Source organism: Mus pahari, chromosome 9, assembly GCF_900095145.1.
Source record: "Mus pahari chromosome 9, PAHARI_EIJ_v1.1, whole genome shotgun sequence".
Taxonomy (NCBI): domain Eukaryota; kingdom Metazoa; phylum Chordata; class Mammalia; order Rodentia; family Muridae; genus Mus; species Mus pahari.
The window spans coordinates 24436468-24454170 of record NC_034598.1 but is presented as its reverse complement, the minus strand read 5'-3'; the positions used below and the strand labels follow the sequence as shown (position 1 = coordinate 24454170).

The 17703-nt window shown below is 44.2% G+C and overlaps 1 protein-coding gene across 2 annotated transcripts in view; it reads right to left on the bottom strand.

Moving 5' to 3' along the window:
- Window positions 1-17703, bottom strand: part of Sh3rf3 (SH3 domain containing ring finger 3) — a 322824-nt gene that overhangs the window by 106699 nt on the left and 198422 nt on the right. Inside the window, exon 3 of one of the 2 annotated variants that reach the window (XM_021205361.2) lies at window positions 14153-14248. The exons of the other annotated variant lie outside the window; for it this stretch is intronic. Within the exon in view, the coding sequence (XP_021061020.1) occupies window positions 14153-14248 (96 nt within the window). The remainder of the gene's footprint in view (window positions 1-14152; window positions 14249-17703) is intronic. 2 annotated transcript variants of the gene reach the window in all.

The window sequence follows — 17703 nt, the reverse complement described above, 5'->3', positions numbered from 1 at the left end:
TATTATGTTGGAATATGTGACCTACAGCCCTACTTGTTCTAGGGCTTATATTAAGAAGACATGTTGAATCTTATCAGTGGCTCTTTCTTTCTTTCTTTCTTTCTTTCTTTCTTTTTTTTTCTTTCTTTCTTTTGTTTCCATTGAGTTGATTATATGTTCCTTGTATTTTTTGTCCATGTATTTGGTTTATTATATTTATTTCTTATATATGTAAAAAATAAAACTATGAAAAAAAAAGAAAAAAGAAATGGGCCACCGACCTGAACAGTGAGTTATTAAAATAAGAAACCAAAGGGATAGGAAATATTTTAAAAGAGTATTTAGCATCTTTAGTTAAATCAGGGGAATGTGAATCAAATCCACTTTGCCATTTCTCCTTATCTCTGTTGCAATGTTTAAATTCAACAAATGAAGTAATAACAAGTGTTGGAGAGGATGTGGGGAAAGGGAGGCCCTCATTAACTCCTGGGAGGACTACAGATCACCAAAGCCCATATGGAAACCAATGCAATGAATCCTTAAAAGTCTAAAGGTAACTCTTCCATGTGGTCCAGCTATAGCACTCCTTAGCATTTGCCCAGAGATTCAACATTCTATTCTGCAGATATTGCTCCACCACGTTCACTGCCAGTCTACTCACAATCACTTAGGAAATGGAAACAAATCTTTAACTGAGGAGGAGATCATACAATGTGATAGATGTTCTCCATGGCATGCCATGGCATATGGCTGTAAAGAAAAATGAAATAATAAAATCTGCAGATAAATGCCAACAGAAAAAGAGATCACACTACGTGGGGAACTAGAAGACATCATACTGAGTTAGGTAACTCAGACCCTTTCTTTTCTCATTTTGGGTTGCTAACTCCAAGTCTTGAGCCGTGAGTACATGCACTAATATAGTCAGTCATTAGTGAAGTCAATAGAGACTGTTGGCAGCAGGAGTGGACCAATACAGAGGCAAATGGCAGGGCACAGTCATTGAAGGGGAAAGCAGGAAAATGGGAAGGCTCCGATTAGAGAGTGGAGAGACGGATACAGGATGAGGAGGGAAAGGGGAAAATTACAGTCAGGATGCTTGGAAAGGTTAAAAGGAGTCATATATTAGCTACCTGAAAACACACAATACATGTAAGTCTTTGTATAATTACACACATATATATACTTTAAATGGATTTTCCTATCTGAGCTAATAATGCTCCTGGAAAGAGTTATAGACCTTCTTAAGAAAAACAAACAAACAAACAAAACCCAACATCACATATAGCCAATTGCATAAAATGTCTACTATCAGAATGAAAGGTACAGATTAGCATCAACCAAATAATAGGTGATTTCAAAACTGTATTTTTATAATAGACAGGTACTCTGAACAAAAAGAAAAAGAAAAACATTAGAGTTCAATTACATATTACATAAATGTAATAGCTATCTACAGGATATTTCACCCAAATACCAAAGAATAAACATTCTGCACTGGAACACACAAAAGCTTCCCTAAAATACAGTAAATCCTCAGATCAAAAAACAATCTTCGCAAACTCAGAAACCCGGAACTACCTACACATACTATCTGATGCTAATGCATTAAAATTTAAAACTGACAGAAAATAAATCACTAGTAAGTACACAAACTCATGGATATTAAACAACTCATTACAGAATGGTTAATGTATTGAAAAGAAAATCAAGAATGAAATAAAACATTTCCTGAAGTGATATGAAACATATCAAGACCCCTGAGACACACTAAAAGCATTCCTACAAAGGAAATAGAAAGCTTTCAAAGTGACTAGGGTAAAAAAAAATCAGAAGAATAAACATAAGTGACTTCATGATGCAACTTAAAATTTGGAAAAATGAGAACAATGAATCTAAATACAGTTGACACCAAGAAATCAGAGGTAGAGGCTGGAGAGATGGCTCAGTGATTAAAGGCACTGGCTGCTCTTTCAGAGGTCCTGAGTTTAATTCCCAGCAACCACATAGTGACTGACAGCTACTTATAATGTGATTTGATGCCCTATTCTGACACGCAGGTGTACATGCAGATAGAGTATGCATATACATAAAAAATAATCTTAAAAAAAGGAATCAGAGGTAGAATGAATGAAATAGAAGCAAAGAGTCAACAAATCAGAGAGCTCATTCACTGAGAAGCCACACAAATGGATAAACTCTGCCCCAGTTAACTGAAAGAAACAAAGAGGACACATATTAACAGAATCAGAAATGAACAGGGAAACATTACTACGTCAATTAAATCCTGACACTACACGCGTAAAGTCTCACCAACAAGAGGGTGCCAGAGTGAGCAAAGAGGATACCAGCAGACATGCTAATGTGGGTAAGGGGGTGGGATGAGGGGGAAAAGTGAGGGGGAGAAGTGAAGGGGAGGGAGGGGGGAGCCCATACAGGACCAGCTCTGCACAAGAGCTACAGGCAACTAAGGAATGCTGGGAGTGGGAAAAATAGTCTCTCCCAGAGAAGAGTCCCCACAATTGATTATCAAATACCAAATGGTCAGCCCTGAAAATATATACAAACAAGCAACATTATTCAGAGCAAGCAGGTTCTATTTATCTATTTAGGAATACACAGGCACAGGCATAGGCACAGGCAGACAGACAGACATACACACAGACACAGATACATACACACACACAGCAACAACTAGTGAAAAAAAAAGCTATGAATTTGAATTCTCTTTCAAGTGTGTACATGGAGGTTTTAAAGGGAGGAAAAGGGAATAATATAATTGTATTAGAGTTTCAAAACATAAATATTAGAAACTTATGTCCTATACAATTAGAAAAATCTAAAAGCAATGAATGAATGCCTACATGCACATAACTACTAAAGTTCTTCAAGCATGGCAACATGATCGCATCTATGACAACCAACAGGGCAGAAGCAGTAACTTAAAATCTCTCAACTAAGAAAAGCATGGGGTCAGAGGGGTCAGTGCAGAATTCTAGCAGAGCTTCAAGAGGAACCAACCCTGGCAGTACTCAAGTTGTGCTATAACATAGAGATAGAAGGATGTCTGAATCCAGTATTACCTGGAAGCTCAAACCAGGGAAAAACACCAAAGACTGAGGAGAACAAAAACAGTCTTGAACAATAAAAACACTAGTCAAGGTTTCACCACATGATTTCAAGTTATACTACAGAGCTATGGTAGTATAAACAGCATGGCACTTTCATTCATGGAAACAGAATTGAGGGCTCATGTGTAACCCACACGCCTACAGACCCGGTGGTTCTTGTTGTTTGGTTGTTTGGTTGGGTTTTTTGTTTGTTTTTGTTTTTTATTTTGGGGGCTTTTTATTTTTGGTGCTTTGTTTTGTTTTGCTTTGATTTTGGCAAAGAGGCCAGAAAAATATACCTTGGAAAAAAGACAGCAGCTTCAACAAATGGTACTGTTCCAACTGGATATCTACATGCAGAAGAATAAAACTAGATCCTATTTCTCACTATGTGCAAAACTCAACTCTAAATGGATTGGGGACCTCAACATAAGCTCTGATACCCTGAATCTGACAGAGGAGAAGGTAATAAATATAATTTAATTTATAAGCACATAATATCCTTTCTGAATAGGAGCTGAGTAGCATAAGCATTAAGACTAACACTTGACAAGTTAGATTTCAAGAAAGCAAATTGCTTCTGTAGTGCAAAGGAAATGTAATCAACTGAAGCTGCCAACAGAATAGGTAGAGGGTGACCCTTACCCTCTACATACCTGGCAGATAATTACTGCCTACAATACATGAAGAACTTTAAAAATACCAATAAAATAAACCAATTTAAAAACCATGCCATGGAGTGGAAGAGTGAGAAGAAGAGGGGGGAAGTAGAAGAGGGAGGAAGAGGGGATAAAGGAGTGAAGGAGGAAGAGGAAGAGGAGGAAGAGGAGGAAGAGAAATACAATAGCTGGGAAACAATTTTTTAAAATGTTCACCATCTTTAGCCATATCAGGAGGATGTGAATACTTAGCTTTCATCTCACCCTAGTTGGGATGGCTGTGATTAATCCCACAAATGACAACCAAAGCTGGTAAAGATGTTGGGAAGGGGAACCCTCATTCATTTCTGGTGACAATGTGAACAGGTTTCAGGTACTACAGAAACTAATCGATCAGATCCTCAAAAATCTAGAAATTAAAACCACTAACTATAACCAAGCTATATAACTATATATACCTCTTCTGGGCATATACTCAAAAGACCGTATTTTCTACTACAGAGATATACGCTCACTTATGTGCATCGCTGCTTGGCTCACAGTAGCCAGGTATAATGGGTAACAAAACTGTTGTACATATACACAATGGAATATTATTTAGCTGTGAAGAAAACTGCAGTTTGCATGTAAATGGCGAAACCAAAAGACATTATACTAAGTGAGGTAACACAGACACAAAGAGATAAACCATTCATATTCTCCCTCAGATGTGGATCCTAGCATCAAAGTTTCAGATTTTTTGTGTTTAGCATGTATTACCCATTAAAGCAAGGAAGTCAGAAAGAAGCCACTGGTGAGGAGGGGCAAGAAAGGTATTAAAGAAGTGGGGGATGGCAAAACACAGGTGATAGGAGGAGGAAAATGGGGAAGGAAGAGTTGGGAATACAGAACATTAAATGTTTGAAAAAGCCATATGAAAACCTACTATATGTATATGTGTATGTATAATGCATTTATATATAATATCTTATATAATATATTTATATACGTTTTAAAATAGGTGTTACCCACATGCTGGCAAATACAAAAAGCTCAACATCTTTGAGGTGTGAGACACCTCCCTTCAAGTCACAGATTTCCCAAGGATCTTCACAATAATACACACGACTCCCATTTCCCTCCAGAACTTGATTATAAGACCCCATTGATGAAAACACCACATACTTTGGTCACAGGATACGGAGAACTAGGTTAGCAATGCCTAAGGAGATGGCTCCTTCCTAGCTTACTTGCATAGCCCCAGAAGGAGCTCCACAGCCTACTGGAGGAGAAAGTCATTAACAATCGTACCCAGATGTGAACTATATGAGCCAAAATAATGACTACCAGGGTGAGAGATGCTTACAGTACAATATGTCATGAACGTCACGGAGGAAGCCAACAACATTCAGACTGTGTTTACGTCTAGATTCTGATGAATGTCTGGTCCTGTGCATCTCCACGAGAGCACATGATGGGTGAACGGACCACCATTATTTTGCTCAATGGACATGTTTTAAAATTCCTCTCTAAATGTATGTCTCTGTACTCATGTTAGTCCATCTCTCAGTACTCATCAGAAAAGCTTCTTTGTGGGTTAAATGGCGGTTAATAATAATTAAAAAAAAAAAAACCTCTCAAAGTGTCTTTGGACTGCTCAGCCAGAGGTGAGACATCCGTACCACACTCACACTCCCCGGGTCTCATGGACAATGCAGGGAGATAGAATTGTTCTCTGTAAGAGTCAAAGGTTGGGGAAGACTGGAGCAAACCAACGCTCCTGGAGGTGATGCAGCCCCTGTACTCATGAAGTCACAGCAGCTACAGTTGCCTACACAAGACATGTACAGGAGCAAGCCAGGCAACATCAGCACGGTAGGGGCAGGGGCTCACGGACCTCCACTTAGCCTCACTGAGGAGTTGTCAACAGTTGTCATCTTCTACAGAAGGGAAGGTTACATGTCTTTAAGGGTGTGCTTCCTAGTAAGTTCATCACACTCCAGTGGATGACCAAAAACCTATGAGACATGAATATATTGGCAATGCAAATGAGACTTGGCAGGTTATTAAAAATAATAAAAGAGGACATGAAGCTAGGTAGGAGCTCGGGGCAGATCACAGAGGAACTGTGGGGAGGATGGGAAGGTGGATATTATCAAAATATAGTGTATGCGCTTATGTAATTTCCAAATGATTAGTAAAAGTATTATATTTTTAAAAAAGAGAAATAAAGGCACTGAAAAGTAGTTGTCTTAGTCAGGATTTCTATTCCTGCACAAACATCATGACCAAGAAGCAAGTTGGGGAGGAAAGGGTTTATTTAGCTTACACTTTCTACATTACTGTTCATCACCAAGGAAGTCAGGACTGGAACTCAAGCAGGTCAGGAAGCAGGAGCTGATGCAGAGGCCATGGAGGGATGTTCTTTACTGGCTTGCTTCCTCTGGCTTGCTCAGCCTGCTCTCTTATAGAACCAAGACTACCAGCCCAGAGATGGCACCACCCACAAGGGTCTCTCCCCACTTGATCACTAATTGAGAAAATGCCTTACAGCTGGTTCTCATGGAGGCATTTCCTCACCTGATGCTCCTTTCTCTGTGATAACTCCAGCCTGTGTCAAGTTGACACACAAAACCAACCAGTACAGTAGTCATCTGGAAGATGTAGTGATGAACCAAACCTGGGCTTTGGTTTCCCCTCACAAAGATTATTCTCAATAGCTTCAAACCAGAGCCCTAATTACTCTCACTCTGAAGGACTTGGAAGTCCAAAGAGCAGCAGAGAAGCAATTTGAGTTTCTCTGGGTGAGTGGAGCAGAAAGAAGATGAAGACACAGTTGTCTTTTCTCATTTTGCCATAACTGATTGAACTGAGGAACTACAGGAATTTGCCCCAAATGCACATGTATACTTGAAATCTTAAAGGTGTCAAGATCACCATGAACTTATTTATTTATAATCTTTACTAAGTAATAACTATTACCAAAAGATAACAGATGAGGTGTTTTCCCTATTGGCAAGGCTATAAACCTTGGTAAAAATCCCTTGCCAAGTACGACAACCAATGGGGGCTAGGGGAGCAACTCAGAGGTTGCAGTGAATGTCTGGTTCCTGCTGTAAGATCAGGCACCTAATTCCTTCTGATCTAATTCTTCACCTGGCCTCAGCAGCGAAATGCTGTGCAGTCACTGTGGAGGATCCCAGTGTAGTTCTGCATGGCTACACATCCTCTCACCACCACGTCTGATAACTCTTCCCACTGATCAGGTCTGCCCAAAGAACATGGCAGCCTCAGAGCCACAGCTCTGCTGGGCGAACGGCTCCCATGTATACAGCCTGGACATGCCCTTGCCCCTGCTGTGTGGAGTCTGAAAACCTTTTTTTTTTTCTTCCAATTTTGTTTCTGCCTTCACTGTATTTAACATAACCTCACTATGCTGCCCAGGCTGGCTTCAAACTTCAGGCCTTTACGTTTTTTGAGGCCCAGGCTCCTTAGTCTATAGCTACCCCGGGTCCCAACTCCTTTATATGTCAATCTGCTTTGCAATGGATGGTTAGATAGCATGATGTCGAACACAGTTAAGTCACATGCCCAAAGGAAAGAGTTAAATGATCTCACTCACAATCCGGACTTTTAAAAGGAGTCAAAATTAACAGAGAATCAAGCCATGATTACAAGATGTGGAGGAGAAAATGTGTCACTAGATACAAAGTAGTGGACTGTGGCACAAACAAGCCCGAGAGCTAAGGCGTGACAGGGGTGCTATGGTTCATAACAGCTGTAGAATCACACTAAGGATTTCTGTATCTGGAGTAAACTGCAGATGTCCTTGCCAATGGGAGCAGGAGTGACAATATGAGCTGATGGATGAGCTAATTTATTCCACTGTAGTAACCACTTAACTGCAGAAGCATCCTATAAGATGTCGCACACCCTGAGTATACAGTGAAATCTGATTTTGAAAATGTGGGTGATGCTCCCTCTGCCTATCTCCAATTAAAGATCTGGTCGCCAAGGAGGTAGGCTTACTCGGAAATTCTGGGACAAAGCCTGCATGGGCTTACGGCAAAGTAGAAAGGGATGGTTGCAGGCCACCCATCATAGGGCTGATAATCCAGTCACCGAGGGATTCCTCATCGAGATCCCTGACGGAAGCTGTGCTTGAGAACCTAACGGCAGCTGAGGTGCCTGGGTGAGGTCTGTGGCTTCTCAACAAGAAAACACACCATCTTCATGATCCTACGCTGTTCTGTGGTTAGACGGCAGACAGGGAGTGTATACAGACAAGGCATGGCATTCGAGAAAGGCATTGAGAAGGCTTTGAACTCATTGTATACTAAGGATATAACCAGGATAGGGTAGTTGTTAAGGAGTTACAGGGGGTGGTTTGCAACCATACAGCTAAGGAACATGGTTTCAAGAGGAGATGTGTGTATCTATGGAAAGTTCAGAAGGGTTCATTGGGCTAGGGGAAGGGAGGGGCAAGCACTGCCTACTTACGCTGCGGGAGCCAGAAGCCTTCACTGCACTGGGTGAGTGAGGCAGGTGGTAGCTCAGGATAGCCCATGGAGGATAGCTCTGAGCTAGAGTCACAGCATAAGACAATGGGTGAAGACAGAGGCAAGAAGCCAATTGAAGCAAGGAGCCAAGCTCAAGTCAAACATAAAAACAACCCCGTCTTTATCTTCTGGGGTGTCATGATTTTTACTACTGTCCCTGTGAGTGACCTATCCTAGCAAGAACATCTGTTCATTGTGGTGTTTCTGGGATTTGATGACAGATGGAGTTGACCTGCAGATATAACAGAGGAGAGTCTCGGAGAGGACCCTGGATGCCTGTGTAGTTCGAGGACAGAAGCCAGGATGAGAAGCGTGGGGTTTATAGTGTCAGACACATGCCAGGCACGCTAACTTCCCACAGCAGTCTGCTCAGCAGAACCCAGCCACACACTCTAAACTTTGTCTCATCTCTTGAGGAACACTTGCAGAAGCCTCTTCCTTTCCTTTTCCAGATCTAAAACAACTTGACAATCACAGAGTTACACACTGGCTTGTGGATCACAGGAATATACTCTTCTCGGACCAAATGTCGTGTCTTGCCAATGGGATGTCCACACTCATCTCAATGGTCTGGCTCTCTAATGATCACCAGACACCAGGAATACGGCTCTATCTACATCTATGAAAACTCTTTAGCTAAGGCTGAATGCATGTGTCATGTGCCCAAGACCTATGCCTGTCCTGCCATACTAGAAAGGTCCTGAATTAGCATCTATCTTTCCAGGCTTGCATTTCCTGGAGGAAATCACATTTGGCGTCTACCCAGGTGCAAGCCTTAGGGGGTGGCATCAGTGGGCAGGGTCTGCCTGGCTAAGTGGGTAACAGAAGCTCAAACCTTGGGAGCTATAGCATGGGGCTTCACTTAAACCCTTGGTCCTCAAGGGTGTGTCTGTGCCCCATCTGTAGCTGAAGTCAGAAGCCTTGGGGAGGGTGGTGGGTGAGGATAAAGGGTTCCAGATGATGCATTATCTTACAGTGAATTTCTAGGAATATGCTGAATTTCCCAGTAAAGACTTGATCGAAACCAGTTGGCAGTTACTCCTCATAGTTGCGTTAGCACTGTAGCATCCATCTCCTAGTTCTCAGGCCTTCTGCTCAAGGCTGGAAGAAGCAAGTCAGTGTCTCCAGCTCTAAGACCTTTTGCATTTGGCTGAGTCAGAGCTCTAGCTTGTTGCCTGACTTCTCAGCTTCTGTAACTGCACAAGCCTTTTCTTAATACATGCCCTTTCATACATTCATATAGCCATCTCTTTGAAGAAACCTGACTCACACACAACCTCTCTTGAGCTTCCTTCCTGAAAACGTTCTGAAAATGAACAAGTCAAAAGACAGAAATGACAAGCGCCACCAGATGGCAAATATCAGAGCATCACACTGCCATAGAGCGTGCCCCGGATCACAGCTGCAAAATCACGGCTTTTTCTCAGTGGGAGCGCTATGTTTAGAGGCAGGGGTTCAAAATAACATCTCTATAGTGGATGAAGTAATGAGCTACTGTGTCTCAGGAGAGGACGAACCCAAACCAGTAGGCAGGTGACTGAGGTTCAAACGCCTGGCAATGCAATCGAGAGCTGACGCTAGGACCACCACATAGGCGACTGTTGCTATTAGTAACACTTACTTTGGGACTGATTACATCGATTTAGCTTAATCAGGAGTTTAGTTTTACTACCATTAGTTTTTCTTCAGTATCTATAAATAGTACCAGAAGTTTCCCATTCGCCATACAGAATTTGTTTAACACCCAGATGTAGTGGCATCAGATCCAGGGGTTGGGTCTGGTGTGATCTGACCTACTCCTGTGTGCCCCTATCTGCTCTGGGATGAGGATACTGCCACTCCTTGGAGCTAGCTCCTCCTCACTCTCTCTCACTACCTTGCGTATGGTGTTGATAAAATGCAATCGAGGTGTTCTAGACCCCCAGCCTCCAGACAACTTGGACTGCTGAGTCTCGCAAAGGTGACAGGGTAGGTCACAGGCCACACTTCTAATGCAGAGGTGAGGAATGGGAGACATACTCAGGTGGATCTGTATGTGAAGCCCATGATGCCCCTAACTCACCTCAGCTGGCTGAGAGCTGGGCTGAGATCTATGAACGAACTCTTTTGGAGCCCTGTAAAAAGGGACTGTGCTGGACAGGGGTCTTCAGGTGGCTGCTTAAGCTACAGGGCAGGGCTAAGGCTCTGACAACGACAGTCCTTCAAAAACAATCCTATGGGCCATTTAAACCGTCCTCGAACTCTTGACTGGGGCAGGAGGAATTTCTCTAGGAGGGGCATTTTACTTCCATTAACCACAAGCACGTTCTGTGAAACAAAGATGACACTACTCTGTCTCTCCCGGAGTGAGGACCTGGAAGGAAGGCCCTGTTCAACATTGGTCTTAGTTCTTTTCCAACCCCTGGATCCCCATCGTTTTAGTTACTAATGGTGAAGGACTCAGGCGTCTCCTTTTTACATCTCAGACTTGCAGTAAATGTGCACCATCCAGTTGTCATCTGATGACTGGGAGGATGCCCTCGGTCAAGCCAAGGTCCTAATGCTACAACACTTTCATACAGTTCCTCATGTTGTCATGACCCCCAGGTTATTCTTATTGCTACTTCTTAAGTATAATTTTGTTACTGTTATGAACTGTAAATACCCGTGTTTTCAAATGGTCTTAGGTGATCCTAAAAAGGTCAGCTCGGGAACTTTGGAAAGGCCATGGAACACTTGCCCCTCTGGAAGGGAGGGGCTAATTACATTCCTCAGACCCCAAAGAGGAGGGACTGGCCACCAGAGCTTGTAGACACATTCTGAGACCTTTGGCCATCCACCTCATCCCCTATGGACTAATTAGTTAAAAGTCACATTGTTCTGCCAATCATATTGTGCCTAATGGCGGTGGCCCTGAGAACTGTATAAAGGCTCACTGGATGGGCTGTGCGTGGTTGCTCTCTCCCCATGGGCAGAGGTGACCCCAGCATGCCAGATTAAATAAAATTCCTCTTGCTTCTGCATCGATTCCCGTCTCCACGTTGCTCACTCAGGGGTCTCCGGTAAGTTAAGGCTTGTCAGGGTCTTACAACCCCTCTGTGAAAGGGTAGTTGATCTCCAAAGAGGTTGCAACCCACAGGGCAGAACTGCTGTGCTGGATAAAGGTCAAGGTGGCAATGCTGGGACCTGGGGCCATGGATGGGGCTGGGGCAGCAGCCAAAGGAGCTGGGAAGGATATGAGATGTCTTGTGAGAGCAGAAATGCACAGAGGCAGCCCCGGGGCAGCTGGGGTACGAGGGCTGCAGGAGAGTGGCAGGATGACAGTTCTACGATGCACAAGGAGCTATGGAGATGGGGCCTGTCTTTGTAGAGTAGGGCTGTTCAGAAGCCCAGGTTGGACCAGTTTCAGCCACACCTGCAACCTCCCTCTCTCTGGGTTTATCTGGCAAGCCCAGGCAATAGCCAGCCACAGCTAGAGAACACAGTGCAGCCTGCAGTATATGCTATCGTTCATTTAAGGGGCACCACGGGCTCACTATTACTGCCCACATCCCACAGAGATAGGAAGGCGGGGCCAGACATGTGTTTCTTGGTGGGCTGGCAGACACTTGCCCTCAAACCTGCTGTTACTGTACATCAAGTCCCCAGATGTCATGGCTGCCCAAGAGGCCCTCTATATTGCATGAATTAAGATATGTCTATGGTACAAGGTCAATGCATTGACTATATTTCTTCATGAACATTAGGGTCAGGGGACAAGGAACACATAGGTATACCTGGTACCTGTGCAGGCCAGAAGAAGGCACTGGATTCCTAATAACTGGAGTTTCAGATGGTTGTGAGCTGCCATGGTGGTGCTGGGAATAGAACCTAAATCTTTTAGAAGAGCAGTCAGTGCTATTAACCACTGAACAACCTCTCTAGTCCCTTGAGGACATGTAAAAGGGACCGCTCTGGAAACCAGATTAGTGGAAAGCAGAGGGTGATGGGTTCAACCATCTGTTCTTTGAATGTACCTGCAAAACTAGAGAGGCCTACAAAGGGCCTAAGGGATCAAGTTTCAACCCGTGCCCCAGTTCACAGTCTCCTTGGTATGTTCTTAGCCCATTCACAAAATAGGCAGACACAGCAGAGGTTCTACTTACCTGCGTTAGAGTGCCCATAAAGTTATTTAATTACCTATTTGGAAACGGAGCATAAAGGACAAGCACACATGCATCCCAAAGTATGCTACTTTATAACTGCAGTGGTACTCAGACAAGATGAGGACCATCAGACCCTTGGATGACTGCTGCACGGGTTCCTGGCATCGTCCAGTTTTCTCTGCGTTTAGAGCCATACGATGCCGATTCCTCCAGGTGTTCAGTGAACACATCTTTTCAGAAAATGTGAGATTCCACCATATTACTCTTTCCCTTTTCATCTCCCTTATGGGATAGTCACATATGCATGTCACAGCAAATACCACACATCAGCACGGGGCCCAACACCTTCCAGAACCTATAGGCGCTCTGATCACCTGCAAAGTGGAGGTGATCATCATTTCTAATGTCTACATTATTGGAAGATAAGTTAAACACTGAGAACGTATTTGACATTCAGTCTCAGGACTTCAAGACTGCATGGCATATGACACGAATACAGTAAGTCATCTCAAGGAACAATTCAGAGAGGAAGGTATATAGATGCAGTGTGTAAAACCTGCAGGGGACACGAAAGGCAACGGTAGGTATAACAGTATGGCCTGGAGACAGCGGTGACGTGTATGTGTGAACTGCCTGTCATTACTAAGGCAGGCCTTGGATCTCCTGGGCAGCCAATCCAAAGTAAATGTTATCTAGAATATTTGGGGAAGGCATTGGGCAGAGGTGAGAGTTGAGGCTGGAAAAAAAACAATACTGACAGCAAGATTGTAAAAGGTCTTGAATGCTAGGCTGAGCCATTAGACCTTTACCCTGTGAACAGTCAAGCCCTGTGGATGCTTCTAACAAATGCCCACTACATGCACAACCTGATGACCATGTTCCCTGCTGGCTCTTCCTCTGGCTCTCAAGTTCTTAGTGCCAGCTGTGTCTGCAGTCACGAACAAATCAGAGTCTTTTGTGGGACACCATGTGGGATTAGAGAACGAAAGGGAAAACCTAAAGTCTCTCTGATCATCTACAAAGTGGAGGTGCCATCATTTTCTAACATTTTTGCTATTGGATGCTAAAGTTAGTATTGAGAAAGTATTGGACATTCATTCTTAGCTTATAGGATTCTCCCAGTGGTCATCAGTCAAAAACATTTGGCCTGAGACGAACAAATGGTGACACACAGAGATGGGCAAATACCCTTGAACAAAAACGCCCAAGGCAGACAGGCTCACTGCTGAGCCTCAGCTCAGCAACTGTCCTAAGGTGGCACCTGGACACCGAAAGGAATCAGGGAATAAATAAATTAGCCTCAGGTTCCCTCTGCTGAGGGACTCTTCCTGGATGAGTTTCACAGCTAACAAGAATGTAAGGAGTGGGGTCGGGACATCACCAGTGGTCGGTAGTGTTCCCCAGGGATCTGTGTGGGTGTGCAGGGAGCTGCTGCCTCCCCATGAACCCCGAGAGACAGCACAGTAGGACTCAGAAGTCTCAGACAAAATGAGGGTGGGGAAGGCTGCCTGGGTCCTACCCTTGAGCCCACAGGGAGGAGACAGCAGCCAGGCTGGGAGAAAGCACAGCACGTGGCCCGAGGAATCCTCATACACCAGGGCAGATTAGAAGCCTCCAGGAAGCAGGAGGCATTGCACAGGTGGAGAAGAAACTCCTATTTCAGAAAGGGGCTCCCCCAGGCCAGGGCCCCAAGTTCTCATAAGTCAAACAATGATGGGGTCCAGGTGTGTCGGTAAGCTTACCTCCACGTACAGGAGAGGGAAGATGCCAATCTTGTCTCCTAGCATGCCTTCCGCCCAATTATCATCCACTCGCCGGATCACAGTTAAAACTTCGTCCTGAAGGTTCCAGAGCCCACCATGTGTACACGGGGGAAAGGAGACAAGAGAGAAGTTAGAATGGAAGCACTGGGGGGGGGGGAAGAGTCTAAGGGGACACATCTCAGAGTCAGGTGGTCACAGGAGACAACCTTCCCTCCATTTCAGCCGCAATCTCACTTCTACCCCCACTTCTGCGCCCTCCGTGCCCCCCCATCTTATCATAATTGAAAATAGTTCCCAAATGAAAAGTCTAACAATTTGCTGTGTAGTCAGTGTTTTAAAATAAATGTTCTTAATATTTATTTAATGAACTAAAAATTGCTTCAAGTAGGGATAAATTCACCCATTCAATAAAAATTCTAATATAAATTGTTTTTAAGCTTCTTGCTTCATATTAAAGAAGAAGAGGGAGAGGAGGAAGAAGAGAAAGAGGAGGAGGAGGAAGGAAGAAGAGAAGGAAGAAGAGGATGAAGAGGAGGAGGAGGAATAACAGTTCAACTATACTTAGTTGTAAGTATATAAAGTTTTGTGTTCTTTTACATCCTTTGACATATCATACACAATCAAGTACATGCATACAAAGTAGAAACAGATGGAAAGAGAGAGGCAGAGATGAACATGGAGGGAGGTGGATGCATCAGGAGAGGGGTGGGTGCATCAGGAGGGAGGTGAGTATCTCAGGAGGGAGGTGGGTGTCTCAGGAGGGAGGGGGTGTCTCAGGAGGGAGGGAGGTGTCTCAGGAGGGAGGTGTCTCAGGAGGGAGGTGGGTGTCTCAGGAGGAAGGTGGGTGTCTCAGGGAGGTAAGGCTGGGACACAGGCTGCTGGTGAACAAGCAGATGCTCTTGACACATCCTCAGGCACCTGGAGCCCTAGGCAGAGGGTATGGGGAGATATTAATACTGAAAAGCGATGAGTCAAGGAGTGCAAGATGATTAGGCATCAGCTTCTAGGAGGAGGGTGGCTGCCCCAGGGATTGAGGGAGGACTGTGTCACACAGGGGAGTCTGGCCATCTGTACCCACTGCAACCAAAATGCTCCTGGGTTCATCTTTTAGCAGGCAAGGAATATCTTGGAACCCCCACCACAAGCATATCTTGCCCAACTTTTTTTTCCATCAAAACTTGAACAGCCCTTGTCTTTGGGTATTTGCTACAAGGCCAGATGGCCCAGCAGGAACTGTAACATGTTAGGAGCTAGGGAACAATGACACTTGATGGAGTAACATATATTATTCTACCTGCCTTCTCAGGAAGCCTACAGACTGGGAGTGAAGCAGAATGACAGGCTTGGTAGCATACCTCCAGGTCAGGGGAATGCCATGTCAGGTCGGTCAGTAGATGGCATAAAACTTGGAAAAGATGCTACGCTAGAGGCTGTAGCGGCTGACAGATGCACACTTTCAAGTGATCATCAAAGTTAGGAGAGCTGTCTGATGGGAGCTGGGCACAACTCCAGAGGATGCGTGTACTGAGGACTGAGGACTTGCTCACAGCCCTGCTCCCCATGTGACCACAGGGTAGTCTGTTGGCTTATCACAGTCACTTCTCATTTATTCTGCCCTAACGTTCAGTTTTCCAACAAGGAGCAGGGAAACAAACAGGGCTGGGCAACCTGGTTATATAAAAGCAAAGGAGTGGAAGTGGATCCACTCACCCTGAGTAAAAATCCATTCAGAGTGGATCAAAGACTTCAAGGTACTAGCTAAGCTTAGAAACTGCTGGAGGAAAATGTAGAAAAGCACTTCAGGAAATCACAAGGCAGGACTTCCTTAAAAGACTCGAGTAACACAAAACAACCATGGGAACTGTCAAGGGGATTATACAAAAATAATTCTTCTGCACAGTAAAGAGACAGTCAGTCTACTCAATGGGAAAATACACCCAACAGGGACTTAGTATCCAGAGTCTATAAGAATTCAGAATGTTATATCCCCAAACACCAAATCATGTGATCAACTAAGTATGTTTATGAATGGAACAACTAAAGTATGTTTATGAATGGATCTCAAAGGAAGAAATACAAATGGCCAATGTGGGAACAGGGAATGGGAAGTTGGGAGAAAAAAAGAGGAGATGAGATGGAGCCCACAATGCCCGGGATTCAGACTCCAGAGACCAGCATTAGAGTGCAGATCTAACTTTATTGCTTATTACATGAGCTTATTACAAAGCTTTTCAACCAATTATGACATGTTTATGTATTTAAGGGCAAATCTTGGTACAACTGGTGTTGTTCAGCAGAATCTGACTCCTCTGTCCAGGAGCCTGTACGGGGAGGGTACAATACCCCTACCCCCACTCCCAGGGGTAGTTTCTATGAAGACAGGAGAAGCAGCCACCGCCCTGGCCTTGGGTCCTTTGTGTTGTCTCACGGGCATGGCAAGAGCCATGTTAGATCATCCACTGTGTACAGTGGATCAGGAATCAATGGAGCTTGTGGCCCCTCGCTCTCTGTCTCACTTCTTCCTCCACCAAGTTCATTTCCACATCCCCCATAGCCAATAAATAGTTAAAGAAAAACAAACAAACAAAAACATTATCCTTAGCCATCACAGAGGCGATAATTCAAACCACCTTCAGAGTCAACCCCCCTCCCCCCACCATCCTCGCCTCAGTTGTTCCAGTCAGATGGATATTAACAAGAAGTAAAATGGAAACAATTGCTGGGTGGGAGGTGGAGAAGAAGTCACTGGTCATGGCCAGTAGGAATATAAACCTTAATATAACCACTATGATAATTAATGTGAGGGTTACTCCAAAATACAAAATAGAAGCATCATACAAGCCAGCCACATGACTCCTGGGCATGTACCCAAAGGATTCTAAGTCAGCACAGTGCAGAGGTACTTCCAGATCCACCTTTACTGTTGCGTGCTCATAAGCACCCAGATATCCACCGGCAGATAAATGGATAAAGAAACTGAGAAACGTGTCCTACGTGAGGAATCCAGCTTTAACGGACACACGAGCAGACGGTGTGAGAGGAGAGCTACGAGAAAGGAGAGTGGGGTCTGAGGGGAGGGAGGGAGGGCAAGTGGTGAAATACAGAAAGTGGAGACAGAAGGGAAGACTGAGAGAGGACTGAGACAAAGAAGGAGAGGCGGGTAGGTGAACGGGAGAAACTGTGCTGACGAAGAGCAAAGAACGCTGACACACACGCATGAGTCTGCCTCAGTGAAACCTATTTCTCTGTACCCTGGTTTCACTAAGGCCCAAAGAGAGTGATGGGTCCCCTGGAATTGTTGTTATAGAAGGTTGTGAGCTACCATGTGGGAACTGGGAATTGAACCTGAGTCCTAGTGCACCTAACCACTAAGCTATCTCTCCAGAAATATAATTTTATTCTTTTCTTCTTTGCTATCTGTCTATATGCCTATCTGTTTGTCTGTCTGTCTATCCACTTCCCTACGTACCTATTTGCGGTTGGTTTTGTGTGTGTGTGTGTGTGTGTGTGTGTGTGTGTGTGTGTGTGTG